The following is a 21,360-nucleotide window of genomic DNA, read 5'->3' on the forward strand; positions in this document are numbered from 1 at the left end:
AGTCCCAATCCCAGCAAGATTTCTGCCCTCCGCCAAAAAAAAAAAAATAATTTTTTTTTTTTAAAAAAAGAGCCCCAACACGTGACGTCACTCAACCCGACCTTTAACTCGCTCCACGCGCGCGTCCCTCCCCACGCGCCCCCGGCGTGGCCACGCCCCCTCACCGGGCCACGCCCCCTCCCGTGGTAGGGGCGGGGCAGGCCCGCGCTCACTCTACCCTGCTGGTCGCGCCGTCGGGGGCGTTCACCACGCCCCCCTCCCCGGCTAGACCAATAGGAGCGCCGCAGCTGGCTCCCGCCCCGCCCCTCGCGGAGGGCAGGTTAGGCTGCGCGGCAGCGCGGAGGGTTTTCCTGTGCCGCCATCTTGGCAGTGGCGGTGAGGAGGGAGGCGGGGGGGCGGCTGCCTGTGCGCGCCGGCCATGGCAGCCACCGCCGCCAACCCGGGTGAGCCGGGGCTTCTGGGCCGGGTGGGCGCGGAGGGGCGGTTGGGCTGCGGGAGTCGTGGGGAGGCTGAGGGGGTGCTGGGGGGGTCGGCTCGGGGCGCTGAGGGGGCCCTGGGCCGGGCAGGGGGCTGCTGAGGGGCCCTGAGGAGAAGCAGCGCTGGGCGGAGGGAGGCTGGGGCGGGGGGCTGGCGGTGCCGTTAGCGGGGCTGGGCTGGGCTGGTGGGGGGGGCTCGGGCCGGCCCGGAGCGGGGCTGGGCTGGGTGGAAGTTGTCACCCGGGGCTGGAGGCTTGCGGGGAGCTGGGTCGGTGGGGGTGAGGGCTTGGCCGGGGACGCTGAGGGGCTATCCGGAGCTTGGGGGGCTGGGGGCCACCCGTGGGAGCCGGTGTGGGAAGGGGGCGCCTGGGGGGGGCCTGGGCTGCTTGTCAGGTGGCAGCAAGTTGGGAAGGAGGCACCTGGCGGAGCGGCAGGTGGTTTGGGAAGCAGGTAAGCTGGAGGGGGAGAAGGAGACCCGGTGCGAGCTGGTGATACCGAGGAGCAAGATGCTGGTGCTCGTCTCCGCACCCTGAGCTTCGAGGGCTGGCACATGCCGGCGGCGGTGGCCTGCCTGTGGGGGTCTGGCTTCCATCCTCTCCCTCCCGGGGAGGGAGCAAACACTAGTGGGTTCTCTTGCCTGTGTTGTCCTTGATGGTTTATGTTGGTTTGAGGCCCTTTCTATGCTGTATGTCTCATTGAGCTTTTATTAATTAGCGACAGACAAAATCTGATGTGCTGTGTCGAAAAGGTTTTTTACAAGTCTCCTCTCTACCTGTTTAAACTGCTGAGCTGAGTAGCTGGTGCGTACGGAAGGGTGTGAGTGCCTGTCAGCAGAGAGCAGAATATTCTTTCAACTTCGGCTCCCTCAGGTCGATAACCAAAGGGTGACTCCCTGTTTGGAGGAAGCTAGAAGTTGGTGATACCTGATGCCTGCTGAAGCAAGCTGCAACTTTTGGGCTTTTTCAGATTTCTGGCTAAATTGCTCTGAAATCAGTATGTGTCTGGAATAATGCAGCCTCTGAAGTTGTGATGGAATTACAACGTGGCGACTGAGATCAGAATTTGAGCTTCTGTGTTTTCTGGGCTTTGTGTTTTGGGTTGGTTTGGGGTTTTTTTTGGCTTGTGGTTTCTGACTGTTGTGGCTTGAGGCTGGTGAGGTCTTGGTTGGCATGGCCTCTACAGGTTTATTGAGGACAGTTCAATGTAACTTCTGAAGGATGATTTTTTTGTTTTCTAACGATATAGGAAGCTATTGTGGCTTTAAATATTGAAAACATTTTGGGTCATTTGTCTGTGGTGATTCTGAGGCAAGCGTGCAGAACTGGTATCTGGAAATATGTGGTTGTGGTTTCACATAATGATCTGAAATTCCTCAGCGATCAGAAGTTAGAGATGGCGTGTTAGGAAAAAACACAAGAACTCCTTATTCAGTTTGGCAAAAATACATCTGAAATGGAAACTGTCAAAGTTGTGATCCCATCCTGCAGCAAAATACGCTTTTGGCTCGCAGCAGTATCCCATGAAAGTGTGAGATTATTCCAAGTAGTAAAATCTCAGTCATGTGTATTGGTGGTGGTGTGGGCTTGATCAGGAAGTTAATTTCTTCTCCTGCCAGCGTAGTGCTAGATCGAGGTTGCACGGTTTGGCGGACAAAGGATGCGTAGCCAAATGTAAAGCAAAAAAAAAATACTGCTGCTTGGGGTAAGGATGGAAAATGTACATTACGAGCCAGCTCTATAGAATCCAGTGAATGAGAAAGGAAGATACTCGTGGCTTTAAACTGTTCGTGTATTGCAGAGTGTTTATATAAGTGTAGTCTTCGGAGCTGCGTGATATTTTGCCTAATAGGAAAGTTTGAAACAAATTTGCAAGGAAAAGAGAAAGAACTTTCAACATCTGCATTTAATATTTATAGCTTCAGGCAGACTGACCAATATTAGCTTGGCCATTTTACATGGGGGTGGGGAATACAGTCTGCATAAGCGTTATATACATGGAGATTATCAGTAAAATAAACTACTTGTGAAAGTTCTTTAAAAGCTTGGTCCTCTTCTCCTTGATGTTGAAAAACAGACTGCAGGGCTCCAGTGAATACAGGCTAATGCCCCCAAATATGCTGAATGTCCTCACAGCTTGAGCAGGCCGTGGCGAAAGATGGGGAAAACTGACCACAAAAATAAGTTAAAACTTTTTTGTGTGTTCAAACTTATTGGAAAAATAAGTTGGAACTTATTCCAAGTGTTCAGACTGCAGCTTGTGTTCAGTGTTGTGCCATCCTGGGCCTTCTGTCCTTCCTCCGAATGCTACACCAGCAAAGGAGATCACCTTAGAAACATGTGAGAGAGATGGATAAAGCACTTTCTGTTTTTTTCAGATAAACTTACTGAAAAATAAAGTCTGCAAAACTTTTCTGCTTCCTCATCTTTCCGAGAGTGAGGTTAGCTCCTGTGCAGTTTACTGGTCTTGTTTAACTGAAAAAGACTTAAACTGTGAGTTGTGCTAGATGGAAAGCTTTCAGTTGTGCCAATTTAAGCAAGTTTTATGTTGTTAAAATCTCCTGGTTAGGAGTGAAAAGTGAATAGCTTCCACCAACCAGGAGGAAATACGAGGAGGGATTTAAAAAAAACGTGGCTTGCCTTACTTGCATTACTTTACAGGTTTTATTATTAACTTGGACTATTAGGATATTTCTGGTGCTGGCTGGCTGAATATAGGATTCATCAGCTTCACTTTAAACATTTACTTTCCTGAATGCATGATTTCAAACCCTTGAAAATGGAAGGTGCATTCTTGTCTGTGCTTTTTTTTAGTTAATTTCTGTAATGCTTCTTGGAGAAGGTTCCCATGGGCATGAAAGCGCTGAGCTGGCATTGCATGGGAAGTTCAAACAACCTAAAAAAAAAAACACCACCTACTTTAAAAATAAATCTCTTTAACGTACCTGAGACACAGAAATGGAGAAGCTTTGTAAATACAAAGCCAGGTGCGCCGTTTGGACCGAAGCCTCACACATGGGAGTGAAATGCAAGTAGTTGTTAAAGTAGCATGCTGTTTATCTTAGCAGCTCTTATCTGCTCAAAACCTGCTCTAAACTTCCTTTGCTTTTTTTGAGAGCTCACTAATGGCTTAAGTTTAAATGAGATCTTGCTATGCTAAAATGCGCTGGTGGATCCTGAGCCTTGGCGAGCAACTATATGCTAAAAGTCTTTGCAGCAGGAACCACCGTTTTTGCTGTGCTTTGTACAGTGCCTGGCTAAGTGGTACAATAAAAATGCGTTTAAGAGCTACGGCAGGCCCTTCTCGTAAATAACAGTTTTGAATATTTTCTTTGACTTTATTTCTGAAGCTTTTTCACTGTTGAGATGCCAGTAGTTGCAACAGAGCCCTTCCCAGGAGAGCTGGGCTGGAAGTCTGGCTCTCGAGATGACATTCCCTTAGCGATCTTCCAGCCTATTCTGTTCTGGGTCGAACTGTTGCCTGAATTGTGGTTGTGCTTGCAGATTTGTATTCAGTTACAAATGAGGATCTGTAATTTCTCCAAGCCGTCTCTGCTTATCTCTTCTGGCCTTAATTAGATTTAACACATGCTAAAGGCAAGCAGGGATTGATTCTGGAAAGAGCTGGAACAGACCTAACAAGGATGTTGCGCTGTGAAACCCACCCTGCCCTCTGAGAAAGATCAACTGGGACTTCTGGTGGCACATGTGTTTTTTGAAGAAACCACTTCCGAAATGAAAATGAACATTTGTCCTGTTGATCTTAATATTGATTGTTTCAAAGGAATATGTTCCTTGCTTGCCTCTTTATTTGGGACGAGATGAAAAATGTTGTTCTCACCATTTTGGATAGCTAAGCATCCTGATATTTGGGAAGTGCTAGTCACTGCTCTGAACAGCAGCTTTCCCGGTGATGGTAGTTTAAGTTGTGAAACTGGTGTTTCTTGGTTGTAATGTACCGGGCTTTCTTAGAATTGGTTGACTCTGTTAGCTGGATCTTTGTCTCAGGTTGCCTCCAGCTACTCCCATCTTGCCTTTTACGCTTGGAGTCGGTGGCTTTCAAGTGCCAAAGTGGAGGGATTTCTGCTTTTCTCACGACGGGCATCTGGGCCAATGGATTTACGGAGCACGTGTGCACTGGAGACGCCTTCACCACCCCGCTGTTACTGAGTGCGAAGCTTTCGGAGCTTGCATTGATGGGTTGGGTGCCAGCAATTCCACGCTAACCTCGGTGTATCGTTGCTCCGGGGCTTGTGTTTGGATTGGGGTAAAATGGGAGTTTTGAAAGGAAGCTTTGCATTCGTGTGAGTGTCCTAGAAATTCTGAAGGGTGAAGAAGCTCGACAGACCTCTTCCCATCCCATCTGGCTGCCCCACGCTCTCCCTGTTTTTGGGGTAAGGATGTGGTAGAGAGGCTGGTGGGTCATGTGAAAGAGTACATAACCATGTTGATGCTCTCCCTCACTGTGCAGAGCAAAATATTAACCAGTTGACACTGCCAAATCTCAAGATACTTTATGTTCTTCCACTTGTGAAAGGGTGCATTGTACCACGAGAGGGAAATGTTTCCGAGTAGGAAGCTGAAGCACGAGGTAAAGTGGTTTCATCGTGACATGCTAGTCCACGCAGCAGGCTCCTTGGAAATATCAAAGGCTCAGATGAGGCATTTGAAAACAAACAAAGACGCCCTCCCTCCCCCTCAACCCTATTTAAAAGTTAGTTTGCAGAGGAACAGCACAGTGTCACTTCCTTCCCTGCCCAAAAGCGGAAATTCCTCTCTCCTTAATAAAATGATTATCTGCTGTGCTCCAGAAACTTGATTTCAGAGCGTGGTGTTTAAATACGTATGTTGGAAAGCCACAGGCTCCTGGGAAAAAGGAATAAACCTTCTGACCTGGTTTACTCACACTTGAGGCCGTGTTCCGCTAAACAAAGACCTTTGATATCGGCCCTTTCTGCGCCTTGGGACTTCACTTGGAAATAAAGGAAGGGGCACAGAGGGTCCACGCAATCTGAAATCGAGCGGAGAGGAGATGGCAACGCTCCATGGTCACAGCGTGGAGGATGGAGTGCGAGGAGGGCCGACCTCCCTTTATTTTAAGTGCATCACATCAGCTGACTTGACTTTATCACATAGGGACCGGTTTCCCAGCAGAGACCTTACGTATTCACATGGTGAAAACCACTAACCTCAAATAATCTTCTGTCTTTTAAAAATTTGCGTTTCTATACTTGATTCTTTGTTCTCGGATATTTTATTTTTTCTTGAAACATCAGAGAACTCCTTGTGTTTTGTTGCTGTAGTTGGTGTTGAAATTGGGCGTGCTCACTCATGCTGTTGTTTGGGACTCTTATTGTTGGCCCCTTCAACTGCTGAGCGCTGAGCTGGATGCTTATTCCATATTTTAGCCACCCTTGGGAAATACTATGGACTGGCAAGGAAGAAACTTCTTCAGCAATGCCAGCTGCTCGGAGGAAAACAAATCAGGCAGTAATAGAGGCTAGCAGTATTTCTGTGGTGAAAGATTATTTATATTTTAAGGGTTTTTTTTGGTTTTTTTTTTTTTTTAGAAATACCAGAAATTTTGGAGCATGTTTTGTGAGAGCTAGAGCTGTTGCTGCGAGCCAGCTGCTGTGATCCAGCCGCACTGCTGCAGAGGTGGTTGGGCTGTTGCACAGCTCCGCTTTTCGCTGTGACTGTCCAACGCTGGCCGTACTGCTGAGATTAAACTGCTGTCGGGTTGAAATCTGATTTCAGGAACTGTAAAAATACTTGTTAAAAGCCAGATGTACCTATGATATTGAAAATGTGGGGTTTTTTTTTCCTTTTCTGATGCTAGGCACGCAAAAGGCTGCGTTTTATGTTTGATGAGGTGAGAAATAAAAATGGGCAGCGTTGCACAGAAGCTTGCTATGGCATAACTTGCCATTACTTTTGAGGCTCGGCTTGGCTCCGCCAAGATTTGACGGCCTCTCAGCTTAACCTCTGGGTTATTGCCGTATTTATTAAACGTAACTTCGATTCTTTGCCTTGTCCCACCAGTTCTGGCAGTGTTTCCCGCGTGAGCAGCTCTCGGTGTACCTTTTTGCTGTGGGTTTGGGAACCCCGGCGGTAGGCTTGTGTGTGCGTTGGGTTGGGTTTTTTCGGTCCCCTCCGCTCCGATAAATCAGAAGCGGTTTGTCCGCTCTGTGCAGCTCCGTTTGCAGAGGCTGAGGTGGGGGATTCTCAGGCTGGAGCCAGGGTGGCTGCTTGGGTTGCAGTCTAGCAGTCGGGTAGCAGCAAACTTCACACCCCACGACCGCTAAAATGGGTACGGAGCTGACTTATTTCAAAACCACGAAAAAACGCCTTCTATGTTGAAAAGCCGCATCTGGTGCAGATCGGACTATGTTAACATAGAGGAACGTTGAACGCAGCTTCAGGCAAATCCAGGCTGAGCAAGCTTTGAAGAGCTACAGAACCTCTTCTGCGTGCTCCCAAGCAAGTGGGATTAGGGAAGAGCCAGGTGTGAGGACGGGAGAAGTACGGCACAGTGTCTGCTATCGAACACTGGCTCTCGGCTCGCAAGGAACGAGAAATCCCTGCTGGTGCTGGAAGGAGCTGGGAGCTGCCTGTGGGGAGGTGAGGGGGGGGGGCGTTCTCGGCACCCAAACGCAGGGCTTGGGAGCCCACCCTGCCCACCCAGCTGGGGGGCGGCTCTGTGCCTGCGTGGAGAGCCCAGGCTCTCTGCTCTCATTGCGGGGAAAAAAAACCCCATAACGCATAACAGGCTCGGGCCTGCCATCTGACTTGTGAGGGCAGCGCATCAAGTTCTCCGCTTAGACACTTCTTTCTCCCATACACATAAAGGGCTGGTTTTCATGTCTCAAAGCAGAGGTTTTATTTTCTCAAATGTTGTGTCTTAGTGAGACCTCTCAGAAGCAGCGCTGCAATGTTGTGTGGCGCCGTTTCTGAAGGCTCGCCAGTTCCACACTTCTCGAGAGCTTTACCTGCCTGGTTCGTCTCTTAGAAAGCACTGATTGAGTTTCCTACTCCTTGTGCAGCTTTTCTACATGTAAAACACAAGGTTTTTAGCTCCAAGCCAGACTGCTGTCCTGCTTAATGGGGGGTAGCATTGGGTCTTCCCTGAAATCACGTTGGTTTGCTCTGGGTGCGTGGCCAGTTGTGGAGGAGCATAGGTAGGGACTGGTAATCAAGCCCGTGGTGCCCTCAGGTCAGTACTGCTGAAGAGTAGAAATGACTGAAAAATCATGGTTTTCAAGGTGCCTTACAAGTGTCTTGGTTAATTCTTTGTCTCTTAGACTGGGAAATAAACGCTCTTCAAGAGGCAGCATTAATGTTATTAGGCAAATGCCCAGCTCTCCTCTCCCCTTCTGTGTACCCGTGCAGCCAGCATATGAGAATGGGTTCAGCCCCTACCCACCAGCACATCGGGCTCCTCCTCTCTCTAAAAAGAAGACCACATCTTTCAGTTTAGCGATCTAAGCTTTTGAGCTTATGAAAACAGCATGTGCTCAAAGCTTGAAATGGACCCTTAGCACAGGCTCTGGAGAGGCAGGAGATGAAAGGACTAGAAACAGACATTGCACAAAATCTATCCACATCAGATGCTGAAATGCAATTCCTTTTAATGGAAGCTATATGTGGAGAATACTCCACCCTCTGAACTAGAGGGGGATTTGACGTAATACTGGTTTCTTTTCTTTTCTTTTTTTTTTTTTTTTTTTTCCACTCTCCTGTTTAGAAATGGCATCAGATGTTTCCTCGCTGGGTGCAGCTGTCAGCTCTGGGAACCCTGGAGCGGGTGCGCAGGCTGGAGGGGCCATCGTTCAGAGAGCCAACAAGCGGCGCTCTGGGTGAGTGTGTGCTCGGGCTGTGGGCAGTTTGTACTTCTTTGGGGGGAGGTGTGTGTGCAAAGCGTGTTTTCGAGGAAGCGCTCTTCTCTTGAAAGAGTGGTTGCCCTTGTGACGAGGAAAATTGTCTACCTCTAAGCAAAGAAGCTTCCTGGTTCCTTCAGGTGCGCTGATTCCAGTCCCTTTACTTCGTAGTGGTACGCTTTATGCCAATCATACGCACTAAAGCCAGGTTCTGTATTACATTAAAAAAAAAAAAAGGTATTACAAAGTTGAGTTGCACCTCATGGGAGAAGAGGGTCACTCACCAAGGATTGAGGGTAAAGAGGAGTCACTGAAGCAGCGAGACAAGCCAGTTACTGCAAGAGAGGCAGAACAGAGAACGCAAATGTTGGGGCCTTACTGAAACCTCTGCAACTGTGCCCTCTCTGGGAGGGGGTGGGGGGGAAGCCGCGATGTGCTTGTGGTAGGCTTTTTGTTTGCTAAAAATGCCTTTGCAAATTGAAAGGATATTGAGTGGCTGCTCTGAAATTCCTGGCACAAGAAATTTCCTCTTAATTTTCAAGCTAATTAAAATCTCTCCCTGCCCCCAGCCCCCAGTCACTCAAACTCTTTCCTCCACCTCCATTTGCTGGCACTCCCGCTCCCCTGCAGCTCCTCCCATGCTGTCTGCTACTTGTTCCTCGCACTTCATTTACAAACACGCATGCTGCTGAGCTGCATCTACATGCCAGTTTTCCATCCCGAAGGGGAGTGTGGCGAAAAGCCTTTCCTCTGTCCTCCCACACTTGTTGGAAATGGGGTTTCGACCCTGTTAGAGCAAACACGGCAACATCGTCTGCTCTCGAGCTAAGGGCGCTTACTGTGCAGGTCACCAGACTGAACTTTAACTCTTGAAGTATTTTGCCCTCCTCTTTTTATTTTTAAATGCAACCGATCCAAGCCTTTAAGTTGGGAGTGCTCCATTTGTAGGCTGTTGATCGGTCCCTTGAGCAGGGAGGAGCAGTTGTGGCAGCCAGCCGGGTTTCGGATTGCTGCTCGGAGATCCAGAGCTTTTGGAACAGGAGGCTGTGATGCAATGGGTGCTCCAAGCAGGCTTGCTCTCATTTGAACTGTTTCCTTGCTCCGATTCTGATAGACATGTGAAGGAGGCCCCCTCCTAAACTTTGTGGGTAGTTTCACATTAGCCCTGGGATTACTTATATCTTCCTTTCAAGAATCACCTGCATCCCTGTAGGGACAGACAGAAAAGCAGCTTGTAAAGGAGAAACCGCTTGGTTCATCATTATCTTCTTGCTTCTGTTTTTCAGGCTTGATTTTGATGATGATGGAGAAGGGAACAGTAAATTCCTCAGGTGAGGGAGACAGTCGCACCCCGAAGTTTCTGTTGTGTGGTGTAGGTGTGCCTGTGCATTCCCCCCAGAGCAGGAGCATGCTTCTTTTCCTCTCCAGCACCGCAGAGAGAAGCAGGGGTGTCTGAGGGAGGCAGTGCTCCACTTGCTTACAATCTCCCCTTTCTCTTAGTCAGCAGTATTCCTCCATTTTGGCAGCTGCTGCCAAAGTAAAGCTGCTGTGCACATGGGGCCGCTGAGTCCGGAGAAGGAGCCATGGCTGGGAGGGGATCCCATTGCTCCTTGGGTTCAGCCTCCACCTCGGGCCTCCCTGGCAGGCCTCATAGCGAGACAAGGCCAGCTGAAGAAGTGAGCCTCACGATCCCTGGGCTGAAGCAGCATTGCAGAAGCCCGTGATGATGTTGCTGTGTTCAATGCCAGCATCTCAAAAGATTAAACAGTTACCGTGAACGCTTCCAGCAACCTGCTGGTTGCTCCGGCACGCCGCTCTAGGAGCACTGGCTGTGCCCCTGTTGATGGTAGAGAAAAATCTTCCGCCAAAGAGCTTAGTGCCTCAGACACATGTTACTGAATTCTCATCTGTTGTAAGGATGCTTTAGTTGCAGAGACATCCTTACTCCTGAGGAGTTGGCGAGGCTGCAAGTGAGTCTCCTCTTACGATCCATATGGAACACAGAAGAGTTGGAAGATCTGCTGAGATCCTTTGGATGAGGGTCTTGATTTGGGCTAACTGTATCTTCAGAGTGCAATTTAACCTGTTTCTTAAATTACCGAGTTATGATGCCACTGTCCTTGATATAAATGTGATGTGGAAAACCTTGTCAAGGTGATAAACGACGGCAGTTTAATTATTTTTAACTAGATAAATGTAGAGTGTGGTTCTGAGTGCCTACATGTGGCAGAGTTTGCCTTTTTAACACCAGGCCTTTTTTTGTGTGATGTATTAAACCTTGTTCTTTTGTCAGTCTCTTTGGGAAAGAAGTAAGTATAAACACTTTAAGAACTCTGCTTCCTCTCCCCCTTCTCCTAGATGCGATGATGACCCGATGCCAAATGATAAAGAGAGATTTGCCAGGTAAGAATCTGCTGTGATGCAGTTTTTGAAGCTTTTGGTGCCAAACCACTTTAATGTAAGCGAGATCCTGCAGCACCTTTCTAACTAGTGGGTGCACCAAAGGATCCAGACATTTTCCTTGAAGTTTTTTGGACCAGTTCGTTATGAGTGTGATGAAATTACATTCCTCTTTTTCAACGTTTCTTTCAGCTGTTGCCTTGGACTCCCATTCTTTTCTCCTGCTCAAGAAACTTGCACAGATACAAGTTTCACGTTCAAGTTTTACTTGAACGGGGTTCCCTGGCAAATGCTGTGGTTTGTGTGTTTTGTGGGAGAGTTAGGCAGAAGCTTTTTCTTAAATGGGGGAGTTCCTAGAGATCAGAGTGTACAGTAATATTACAGGCAATATTTTGACTCTGATTGTTTACTTATTGATGGCTGAAAGTAGCTCTGTATCATCTAGCGCTGGGCCTGACCTCATGGTCGTTTTTACGGCTTTCTGAAGCCTGTGGAACTCCATCTAAGTATTTCATGGGTTTACTTTGTGTTGCTGTGTGATGTTTTTGCCAGCGAGGTGGTTTTGTGTGTATTCAGAGTACTGTAAATTCCAGGGTGTCCCCTTGGCACAAAGGCACATCATGCCATGTCTTGCTAAGAGTTAAACGAGCAAATACAGAATAATGGCCAAGACGCTACGCTTAGCAGCTTGTCTTAAGGAGGGCTCTGACTTCAGAAATCCCTGAAATTGGGGTTAAAATTCCAGTGATTGAGGACACTGGGGAAAGGACCACCCAGCATGTTGTGTCAAGGAGCCTGAGGGTCAGAGGGTCAGATCACGTTGCAGAGCGAGCCAGGGTGATGCTGGGTGTAGGGGCCCTTCCCTGGGATTTCTCTGAGCTCGTGCACTGAAACTAGCAGTCTAGAAATGCTTTGCAAAATGCTTATTCTGTAATGTTTCGAGCCAGAGCTACAAACCTGTGTCAGTCTCTACGCAGAGAAACAAAAAAAACCCCAGTAAAACCAAAATTTCAGGTCACTCTCATGCTGTTACCTGCCAAAGGGCTAGCAGGGACTTCTGGGCTGGGGTTCTCTAGATTTTTTGAAGTGGGTTGGCTTGTTCTGAAGTCAAGCGAACGAGAAATGTGTTTGCCAGCCCACCTCGGATAACTTTGTTCCCTAGTGCAAGTCCTAAGCTCTGGGAATGTAAGGTAGAGCAGACCCTAATAAGTACTAAGATAAGGCAAAATACCAAAAAACCCGCGTGCTGTAGGCAAGCGCTGCAGTGCAGAACAGCTTTGTGGCCCTTGAAGTTAAAAATTTTACTACCAAACCAGGCGGTGCCATAGCTGGGGTGGGATCTTGGTTCTCTGTGCCCTCTGTTGCACCGTGGCCTTTGGTCACCCTGGTTAATACAGAAGTGGTAGGTGAGGGAGAAATAAACAAAGAAACAAAAGAATCCTGTGTGGCTTCAGAACTGCGGAGGCAGCAGCAGTACCCGTCTGCTTTAACGTCGAGGTTATTGCTCGCAGTTGCCGGCTCGGGCAGTGAGGACGGTAAGGAAAGTGTGGCGAAAGCCCCCTCTGCTCTGCGCCGCTCAGGCTGCCCGTAGCTCTCGCATCTGTTTCCCGGGAGTGCTCCTATCATGCTCCTCACGGCTCTGGCAGCGCTCACTTTCCAGTACATTCTTCCCTCAGATGACGTGAGGCAAAACAAAGCATGGAGGTGAACGCGACTACTTTTTCGAATTATTTTTTTAAGTACTATTCTAAAACCTGTTTGAGGTGGAAGGGTAACACAGCAGACTAGTGCTAAAAACACCTCCCGTGCTCCATAAATGCAGTTAGGTTTTAGATGCTCAGCCTTTGAGAGATTGCATGCCTGCCTTACTGAACACAGGTGGTACCTTCTCTTCTCCTTTCCTGGAGGTAGCTTTTGGGGGATTATTTGTTTTCCAAGGCAGCCAAACCCCAAGAGGAATATGTACCGTCAGCCTCTGTAAAACAAGGTTTGCAGATTCCTTTTCCCTGAAAACTGAAAGTGCATGGAGGTTGGTGGGGGTGTCTGTGTGTCTTTTTGTAGATGATGTGCGTAACATCTCTGTGTGCCACTTGTCGTGTAGCCATTTCGACTGTGTTGTCCTCAACGGTGTTGATGTAGCAGCATTACAAAAAAGTGTTGTTGGCTGTGAATCTTACACTGTCTTTGGATTTTGGGGTATTTCTTAAATCTGCTTTTCTGAATTGTTAATACTATTGAAGAGGCTATTGGTTTGTGTTTTGTGTTTTGTTTTTTTTTTCTTTAAAGAAAGAGTCGTTTAATGTGACTGGAACCCTAATTCCCCGTTCTGCCATTAACCTTCTAATCACGTGCAGAATGACCTGCACCTCAGTTGCACGTAGAACGGCTACCCTTGCCTCTTTCATAGGCTTGGTGAGCGCCTTAAAACTTCAAAACAATGTAGATGGTAGGCAGCTGTTTAATGTGTGGTGTTACAAACTAATGACTGCTTTGTTTTATGGAATGGCTCCTCTGCAAAACAGACGTGTCTGTAGGCTGGGTTTCCTAGTACATCTTCCCATTTTTCATTTCTTTAAACTTTTTTCCATTTTAGCTTAGATCGCTGATTTTATTTTTAGGTCTGATGATGAACAGAGTTCAGCGGATAAGGAGAGACTTGCCAGGTAGGAGAATGGAGATTTCAAGCATGGACAAGCAGAGTATTTCCTTTCCTTAATGTTTCTCTAGGCATCCCTTCTCTTCCCCACCCCACCCCCCTTCCCTCATCTGCTGCAGTAGAGGACTTGAAACTGAACAGACTTCTGGAAATGGCTGTGTAATTGGAATTAGGAGGGGAGAGGCATTTAGTCCCCTTGTAAGAGTCTTTGGGGAATACACAAAAGGATTTGCTTGCCAAAGACTGTAGGGTAGAGCGTGGTTGGGCCATTGCTTTCACCGAGTACTGTAGCTTTGCTAACCCGTGCTAAATACAATTTCTCTTGCCCTGGTTCAAGGTGCCAAATGGCCCATTCCCACCTTGGTGAGGTTTTGTGGCAGGAGTGCAAAACAGACATGAAAAAAAGTACTAGCTCAGGTTTTTTCTACACCATAAAACCTTCCAGGAAAGGTAGTGTTGTCCTGTGCTTTACAGTGACTTAGGCTTACTGAAAACAGGATTAATTTTTTTTTCCCCCAAGATCCTATTTGCAATTAACGAGGGGCTGTGGCTGAAATGACCGAAGCAGGCCTGTCGAATGCCTTACCGTTAGTACAGCAATGTGCCCCACAAATGTGTGTGCACAGCTGCAGCTGGTTGGGGTGGTGTGTTGTCAGGACCGCTTTTCTCCAGCAGAGAAACACACCCAGCCCTAAATGTACCCTTCCCTGTTTTCAGCTGCAAAATAAAAACTGCTTGAATCGAGGTTCCTGTTGCTTGCCACCCACAGCTCGTTGCTGCTGCGGAGCTGAGCGGTGGCAGTTTCTGAAGAATGGCTTGTTTTGTGGCTTGCCACCTTGCGAACTTACTCTGCAACTACTTCGGAGTGTTCCACCCTGGACTTGATTCTTGAGCAACGCACAGGACTGAAAAAAGACTGTCTTGGGTGCTGAGAATGCCACAGTTCTGGTCAGTTTATTGCCTGCTGACTGGTTTTAAAAAAAAAAAAATACCCCCCAAGCGCAGCCCTTCCAAACGGCAGTGTTGCATAGCTTAAATATTTGAGGAGATAAGGAAGGCCTAGAAGTGGGGCCTGTGAGTACAGCAAACGGCAGTGCACTTCTCCTCCGGTGAGGCAGCGACCCTTTCGTCCGTCCCTGTAGGCAGTTGTTGCCGTCGTGGCACAGCCTGCGGTAAAGAACATTTGGCAGTGGGGCAAGTAAAACGCCTGGTGGTTTCCCAGTAGCTTTTGTCATGAAGGTAGCTTCATTTTCACACTCGAGAACGTGAGTTGGGAGAAACTTGAGTTCAAGGTGAGTGTCATCATTGAAGCACTTCTTTTTCTGAGTATCGGTTTCTTGCAGCAAGGAGCAAGGTCACTGAATGATTGCACACACACCTGGTAGTGATAAATGCTCCATTTTGTCTTTATCCTCTTTAATTCACTTGCCTGTCTGTGTTCCTTCCAAGACTTTCATTTCGTTTCCCACCTTGTGCTTCCTTGCATCTGATCGATCCATCCTTCTGTATAGGAAACCTGGCTTTTCAGTTCTGTTTTGGAAAACCCACGGCGGTAATCCAGTTAAACGGCATATGCTGGATGAAAAGAGCCAAGCCTAAACAAGTTGTGTTCTCATCTCTGGGGGTTGATGGGGACCGTGCCCTGCGAGCGGGCTGGCAAAAGGCATGTGAAAAACCTCTTTTAAGGGCTGTGAGTGGGCAGCGTTGGTCGTGGTGCCCCGTTAGAGGTCCATGCGCACCACTCAGGTGTGTGCTGGTGGGTGGCCAGCCCACAGCGGCCTCGATCCGTACAGAAATGAGGTGTGTGTCTGCTCTGAAGCTTTCCCTCTGCCATGGTACTGTAAAAAGTTCTCGATGTAGCAGGGAAGTAGCTTCATAAAAGCACTGCGAAGCAAGACTCTGTCGTTACCGAGGTGCCCGAGTCTCAGCGGCAGCCCTGGCCTCCTCGAACGGTTATCGGAGGTGCACGGGCGTCGGATTTGATTCATTGTCGGACAGACAGTGGGTGGGATGAGGCTTCACAGTCTCCCTGCACCAGTGCTGTGTAAAAGCAGATCTCCTCAGTAGGGAGGCGAGCTTCGCTTCGGGAGCAGAGGCCACGGTAAAGGAAGAAATCCTTTGGCTTGCTGCAGTGTTGTGGAACTGATGGGGAAGCTTCTTTCTCTGCTAAAATAGCTCAGCCTAGCTCGCTGCCTTCACCAGGTGCCAGGGAACCGATGTGATCCAAAGCAAGGCTCTTGTCCGCAGCAAAGAAGGTCCAACTGTAGACTGTCCTCCTCGCACTTGTTCCTGCGTTCCTTCGTGCACGCCCAGCATGTGAGGCACTTGTAGTCCTTCTAACTCCTGATGACCCTGATGCATCTCTGTGTTTTGCACTCTGGCCTTGTGGAAGCGTTGACATGGGGGAAATGGCTGGGGCTTCTGGCTTGTTGGTAACTTGGTCTTCCTCCTCTCCTCCCTGGCTTTTTGCAGGGAAAATCACAGCGAGATTGAACGTAGGCGAAGGAACAAGATGACCGCCTACATCACAGAGCTCTCGGACATGGTGCCCACCTGCAGCGCCCTGGCCCGCAAACCAGACAAGCTCACCATCTTGCGCATGGCTGTCTCTCACATGAAGTCGCTGCGTGGCACAGGCAATACCTCCACTGACGGCACCTACAAACCCTCCTTTCTCACTGACCAGGTCTTAGCTTGACGCTGCCGTGTGGGAAATACTGCAAGCAGAGGAGGAGGGGAGGGATGATTAACCTGTGGGTGGGGGGGGATAGGCACCCAGGGTGGGTTTCGAGGGTGTCAGCTGCTTGGCCCCGGAGTGAAGAGCGTGTCTGTCTGTCTGTGAATGCAGGAGCTCAAACACCTGATCCTAGAGGCGGCCGACGGCTTTCTGTTCATAGTGTCTTGTGAGACCGGGAGGGTGGTCTACGTCTCCGATTCTGTGACTCCTGTCCTGAACCAGCCCCAGTCCGAGTGGTTTGGCAGCACCCTCTACGACCAGGTGCACCCGGATGACGTGGGCAAGCTGAGGGAGCAGCTTTCCACATCGGAGAACGCGCTGACAGGTAAAACAGCCTGGGAAGGGACTGGCGGGGGCGGGCAGCACAAAAGCCTGCAGAGGACTTGGATTAAAACCTTCCCTTTGTAGAAGGAACCAAACCCTGGTGCCTTTCTAACAAGGATCCTGCAGCCCCCCCTGAGAATGCATCTAAAGGTACCATCGGTGACGCTTGTGTCTTGCGAGTTTCCTAATATGTTGCCCGGTGCCTGCGTTGGTAAAAGGACTGACGTTGCAGTGGCATCTTCTTTTTTTTTTCTTCTTTAGGTCGCATCCTCGATTTGAAGACTGGGACTGTCAAGAAGGAAGGCCAGCAGTCCATGAGGATGTGTATGGGTTCACGAAGATCTTTCATCTGCCGAATGAGGTAATAAAAGAAAGTCCCTGGGGAAGTGTGATTTGAGCCTGAAGCTGAACTCTCTCACTGTCCCCTTCGTGCTTCTATTTTGGCTTTTTTTTGCTCGTTCTGAGGTAGGCATAAGGTGGCTGAGCTTTCCTCACCGTGCTAACAGTCAAGGTCTTGAGCTTTTTCTTTGCCCTGTGCCAAGATAGCTCTCAAGACTGTTGTAGAAGATCCAGTTTCAAGAAACTGTTTGTCACCTTCCTTGAAGTCTGTAGAATCTTCATTCTGTTCACTTGTGTGGTGGAGATTCAAAGGTTCATCCCCATTTATAGATTGCTTCCTCTTACTCAGGATTGTCAGATTGGACTGATGTTGACCCAGAAAGATAAAAGCCTGTCCCTTTGCGTTTCTTGTTCTGGTACAGGTGTGGCAACAGCTCAGTGGATCCAGTCTCTGTAAATCGTCTCAGCTTTATGAGGAATCGCTGCAGGTAAATAACACGAGTTACAGGCGAGCACACTGCGTTGCTAGGAGGAAAAGGAGCTACAGCTCCGTCATCAGAGCGGTGGGGGCACACTGCTGAGTGTGCCTAGCGAGGACTAGTGCGGCTCATTGAGGAGTTCAGATAGATCTGCTGGTAGAGGAACCAAAGTACCGCTGTGTTGTGGAAGATAATCTCGGGAGAAGATTAATCTTCTTTGACTCAAAGATTGGATTTGAAGTCAGCTTAACACCGCATGTTCTTTACGCTGTTGTCGTTGGCTCTGGAGTATGTTGTCCCTTTTTAATTTGAAATTGAGATCGATTCCAACCTCTTCTGTTCTTGAACTTCTTGCGTTTATGTTAAGTCTTTGCTCTTTTTTTTACCCCAAAGGCGTTCCGTGGAAGCTTTTTTGAAGTAAAAGTAGAAACCTTGCCTCGCCTTACCCCGGTTTAATACATAACACAATCAGACTGTTTCTCTCTCCCAAGGAATGGCTTAGGTGCAGCAAAAGATGGTGAACCTCACTACGTTGTGGTGCACTGCACGGGTTACATAAAAGCCTGGCCCCCTGCAGGTAATGGCTTAGCTGAAGTGTTCAGTTGTGGTGGGTTTTTTTAAGAGCATAGGGTCTAAAGTTGTCTATTCTATGAACTGAATGTGCCAGCAAATGCTTTGCAAGTATATTGCTTTTTCTTATTTTAAGATTGAACTCAGTTTTTTGCCCATGCTGGATCAGAGATCTGTGTCTCTGGATAGTAGAGATAATGTAGAGGGTGAAGATAACACTAGACTTGTCTGATGCACTGGCTTGTGCTGGAAGTGGCAGAGTTCTTGAATCCTTCTGATGAAAACAGAGAGCGGGAGGCAACTTAATTTACTGAATTCCTTCACTGGAAATGATGTTGAATTACATCAAAACAGGGCGGGGAGATGTATTGAAGTCAGAAGTGCATGTCTTTTTCCTCTGGGATTAGCAAGTTTTCCTGTATTAACCTTGCTGGAATTTTTTGGCCCTCCCCTCTCAGGTGTTTCGCTGCCTGATGATGACCCAGACGCTGGCCAGGGCAGCAAGTTTTGCCTTGTGGCTATCGGCAGGCTCCAGGTGGGTAGCATGTTTGGATGGTTCAACATTGCCTCGTCCTGAAAGTCCACAGAGTTAAACTGCTCTGTCTGAAGACGTTCCCCACTTGCCACAAATCCACCTGCAGGGCTGGCTGGTCAGGAGAAAGCAGCTCTCGTACGATTCAGTAACGCTGTTCCTGTCTTACCGTGCAGGTCACCAGCTCACCCAACTGCACAGACATGAACAATGTTTGTCAGCCAACAGAGTTCATCTCCCGACACAACACCGAAGGCATTTTCACTTTCATCGATCACCGGTGTGTGGCTACAGTTGGCTACCAGCCGCAGGTGAGAAAATGGTAGGAGCTTTCTAAGAAAGTCTGAACAGCAGTTCTTACTTTTCCTTCCTCCATCTCTTGTATATCGCGGCTCTGCTTATCTAGCAGATCTGATAAAACGATGCCCAGGGCCTAAACCAGACATGTTTCTTTTCCACCAATTGCTTTTTCATGTGCTTTGCTAAGTACTTTGATCATCGGAAGGATGGATGGCTCTGGATTATGTCTGAAGTCAATTAAGATAATTTTTGCCTCCATGTGAGTTAGAGATCAAACGTTAGTCAGCCGCTGTTGTGCTTCTCTTTAAAATACAGCATGCCAGTTCCTGTACTTGGTTTGTGTAACAGTGATTTGGTGGGGGTGAGCGGTAATGACCTGTCCAAAGTGGAATTAATGAGGCGTACCCAAAAGAGGGAGTCTGCCTGCCAGACAAATGGACTAGATCTCTTTCCCGATTCCTTTAAAACTAGGAACTTCTGGGGAAAGACATTGTGGATTTCTGCCACCCGGAAGACCAGCAGCTTTTGCGGGACAGCTTTCAGCAGGTAAAACATTTTAGCTGCCACTTTGCATGCAGTGTGGTATTCAGATTGGAATCTGTCTTCGTGCTTGCAAAGCAATGAAATGAATTGGAAAACCAAGAGAAAAATAAACCTTAGATGTTTCTCCTTTGCCCAATGGCAAACAGTTACAGGTACAGTCACAAAACTGTAAATGTGCAAAACAAAACAGAAGCATTTGATGTCTAACTCTTGAATTCATCCTCTGGCTGCTAGTTCAGTCTGCTTTTAGGGCCAGAGACGTGGCTACAGAGTGCCTACTTGAATGCCATGCTTCTGTGGCTGAAACACTGGTTCATCTCTAGGGCCCAGCCCAGTGCTGCAGAACTCGAAATGGATGTGGTTTGCTTGCCCTGTTGTCGTTACTCTTATTTCTGAGGGCGTTGGACTTGTGGCAGGGCAGGTAAGACTGCCCCTGTGCTTTCATGACTCCAAAAAGTAGCTGCTCATATCCATTTGTCCAAATAGTTGGAATCAGAAGCAACAGCATGTGCTTCATTTACCGGAGGCTTTTCCATACATCTCACCAGTGCAAAGAGATAAGAGAAGGGAAAGCCAGAAAGGGGATGTTAGATTCCCCTCCCGTGTCATTCGGGAGTCAAGATAGCGTAAGGGAATAGTGCCAGTACCATTTAGTTGGGGAAGACCAAGATACGGTCTTGTAGGCTTTGAGGCAAAGGGCCATCACGAGATTTTAGTGGGGGGCGGCTTGTGCTCAGAAGCAGGTTGCTCTTCAACACCTTCTTTTATCAGGTACTACTGATGGCATTACGTTTTTTTAGGTGGTGAAGTTAAAAGGCCAGGTTCTGTCAGTCATGTTCCGATTCCGATCCAAAAACCGGGAATGGCTCTGGATGAGAACCAGCTCCTTTACCTTCCAGAACCCCTACTCGGATGAAATTGAGTACATCATCTGTACCAACACCAACGTCAAGTATGTACATGGAAATGACTTGCCAACCACCAGTGATAGCACACGAACCTGATGGGATCTTGTCCCCGAATAACCAGCAACACAGAACTGCAGGAGCTTTGCCCTCTCCCCCTCACCAAGCTCCCCACCAGTTTGCGTAGGCCCTGGAGAAATTACTAAGTCCCGTGAGTGCTCTTTTCCTGGGCTGCAGCAGGCACTAGAGGACTGTAACGTGCAAGAAATGGAATCCCTTTGGCTGTCTCGGTTGTATGGCTTAGCAAGCTGCCAAAGTTCAGCTCCAGCAGTGCCTTTTTTAACTCTGGTTACTGGAGCGAGCCTCCTGGCTGCGTGTTTGCCCCCGGAGCTAATATTAGCGAAGCCTGCCTTTGAATGTAGCTCGAGCTGCCGTGACGTCCGGGGGGGCGGCCGGCCCTGAGAGTGGCTTTTCATGTGAGCAGGACTGTCTGCAGCTGACGGGAGGAAGCAAACACTTATTTTTCTTCACTGCTGTAGTTTGTCCTTGGACTCAGAAACGAGCTGCAGTGGGGAGGCTGCTGTCACTGCTGCGCTCTTCTTTTCCCTCCCTTGACTATTCTAGTGGGTTGGTGCATCATCTCCTTTGGGAGTGATCAGAGCTGCTCTCTCTTCCCGTGGAGTGAGCTCCAGGCCCCTTACAGAAGAGCAGCAACTGAAATAAAAAATAAAAAATGTGCCTGCGCGTGATTCAGAACGGCAGGCTTGGTGGGTGCAGCAAATGGAGTCTCTCCAGCCAGGCAAACAGAAAGCTAGGCTGCTTGTGGGCAAGTGAAAAGCCGGGAATTTTTTTTTTTTTTTTTCCTTTTTGTAGTGAGGCAGGGTCCTAGAGTGCGGGTGGCACTTCTTCCCTTCCTGCAGCTAGTGAGCTGATGCTTTCTGACGAGAAAGTATTAAGGGTTGAGCAGTGACAAATCCCTCTGGCTCTAAAGAGCTGTGGTCTGAGTGCAGGGCTGAAATCTGATACAGGCCTTAATTCCTGTCCCGCCGTTAGAGATATCTCTTTGAACTCATTCATTCCACACGCATCCATTCTCACATCCATGCTATGCCTTCTAAAAGCACTGCATAAATTCAGACCAGAGAAGCAGCAGTCTGGGTCTGATTGTGTTTGAGGTGCATTTTATCTATGTGCATCTTTGCTGGGATATCTGTATTGTTTCATCT

At 48.3% G+C, this 21,360-nt stretch overlaps 1 protein-coding gene across 11 annotated transcripts in view; it reads left to right on the plus strand.

Moving 5' to 3' along the window:
* ARNT (aryl hydrocarbon receptor nuclear translocator) overlaps positions 1 to 21,360 on the plus strand; it is a 29,413-nt gene that overhangs the window by 1,934 nt on the left and 6,119 nt on the right. For 3 of the 11 annotated variants that reach the window (XM_037411954.1, XM_037411957.1, XM_037411961.1), the window contains exons 1-15: positions 312 to 443; positions 8,217 to 8,328; positions 9,636 to 9,680; positions 10,708 to 10,752; positions 13,368 to 13,412; positions 15,878 to 16,091; positions 16,254 to 16,467; positions 16,551 to 16,616; positions 16,728 to 16,827; positions 17,228 to 17,293; positions 17,776 to 17,861; positions 18,313 to 18,389; positions 18,563 to 18,697; positions 19,158 to 19,232; positions 20,030 to 20,181. In XM_037411954.1, coding sequence (XP_037267851.1) covers positions 419 to 443; positions 8,217 to 8,328; positions 9,636 to 9,680; positions 10,708 to 10,752; positions 13,368 to 13,412; positions 15,878 to 16,091; positions 16,254 to 16,467; positions 16,551 to 16,616; positions 16,728 to 16,827; positions 17,228 to 17,293; positions 17,776 to 17,861; positions 18,313 to 18,389; positions 18,563 to 18,697; positions 19,158 to 19,232; positions 20,030 to 20,181 — 1,457 coding nt within the window. In that variant the 5' untranslated portion in view covers positions 312 to 418. Of the gene's footprint in view, positions 1 to 311; positions 444 to 8,216; positions 8,329 to 9,635; positions 9,681 to 10,707; positions 10,753 to 13,367; positions 13,413 to 14,201; positions 14,354 to 14,382; positions 15,722 to 15,877; positions 16,092 to 16,253; positions 16,468 to 16,550; positions 16,617 to 16,727; positions 16,828 to 17,227; positions 17,294 to 17,775; positions 17,862 to 18,312; positions 18,390 to 18,562; positions 18,698 to 19,157; positions 19,233 to 20,029; positions 20,182 to 21,360 lie in introns of those variants that run through there. The other 8 variants (XM_037411958.1, XM_037411962.1, XM_037411959.1 and 5 more) reach the window with 6 other exon arrangements.

The sequence above is a fragment of the Falco rusticolus genome, chromosome 19 (assembly GCF_015220075.1).
Source record: "Falco rusticolus isolate bFalRus1 chromosome 19, bFalRus1.pri, whole genome shotgun sequence".
NCBI classification, from domain to species: domain Eukaryota; kingdom Metazoa; phylum Chordata; class Aves; order Falconiformes; family Falconidae; genus Falco; species Falco rusticolus.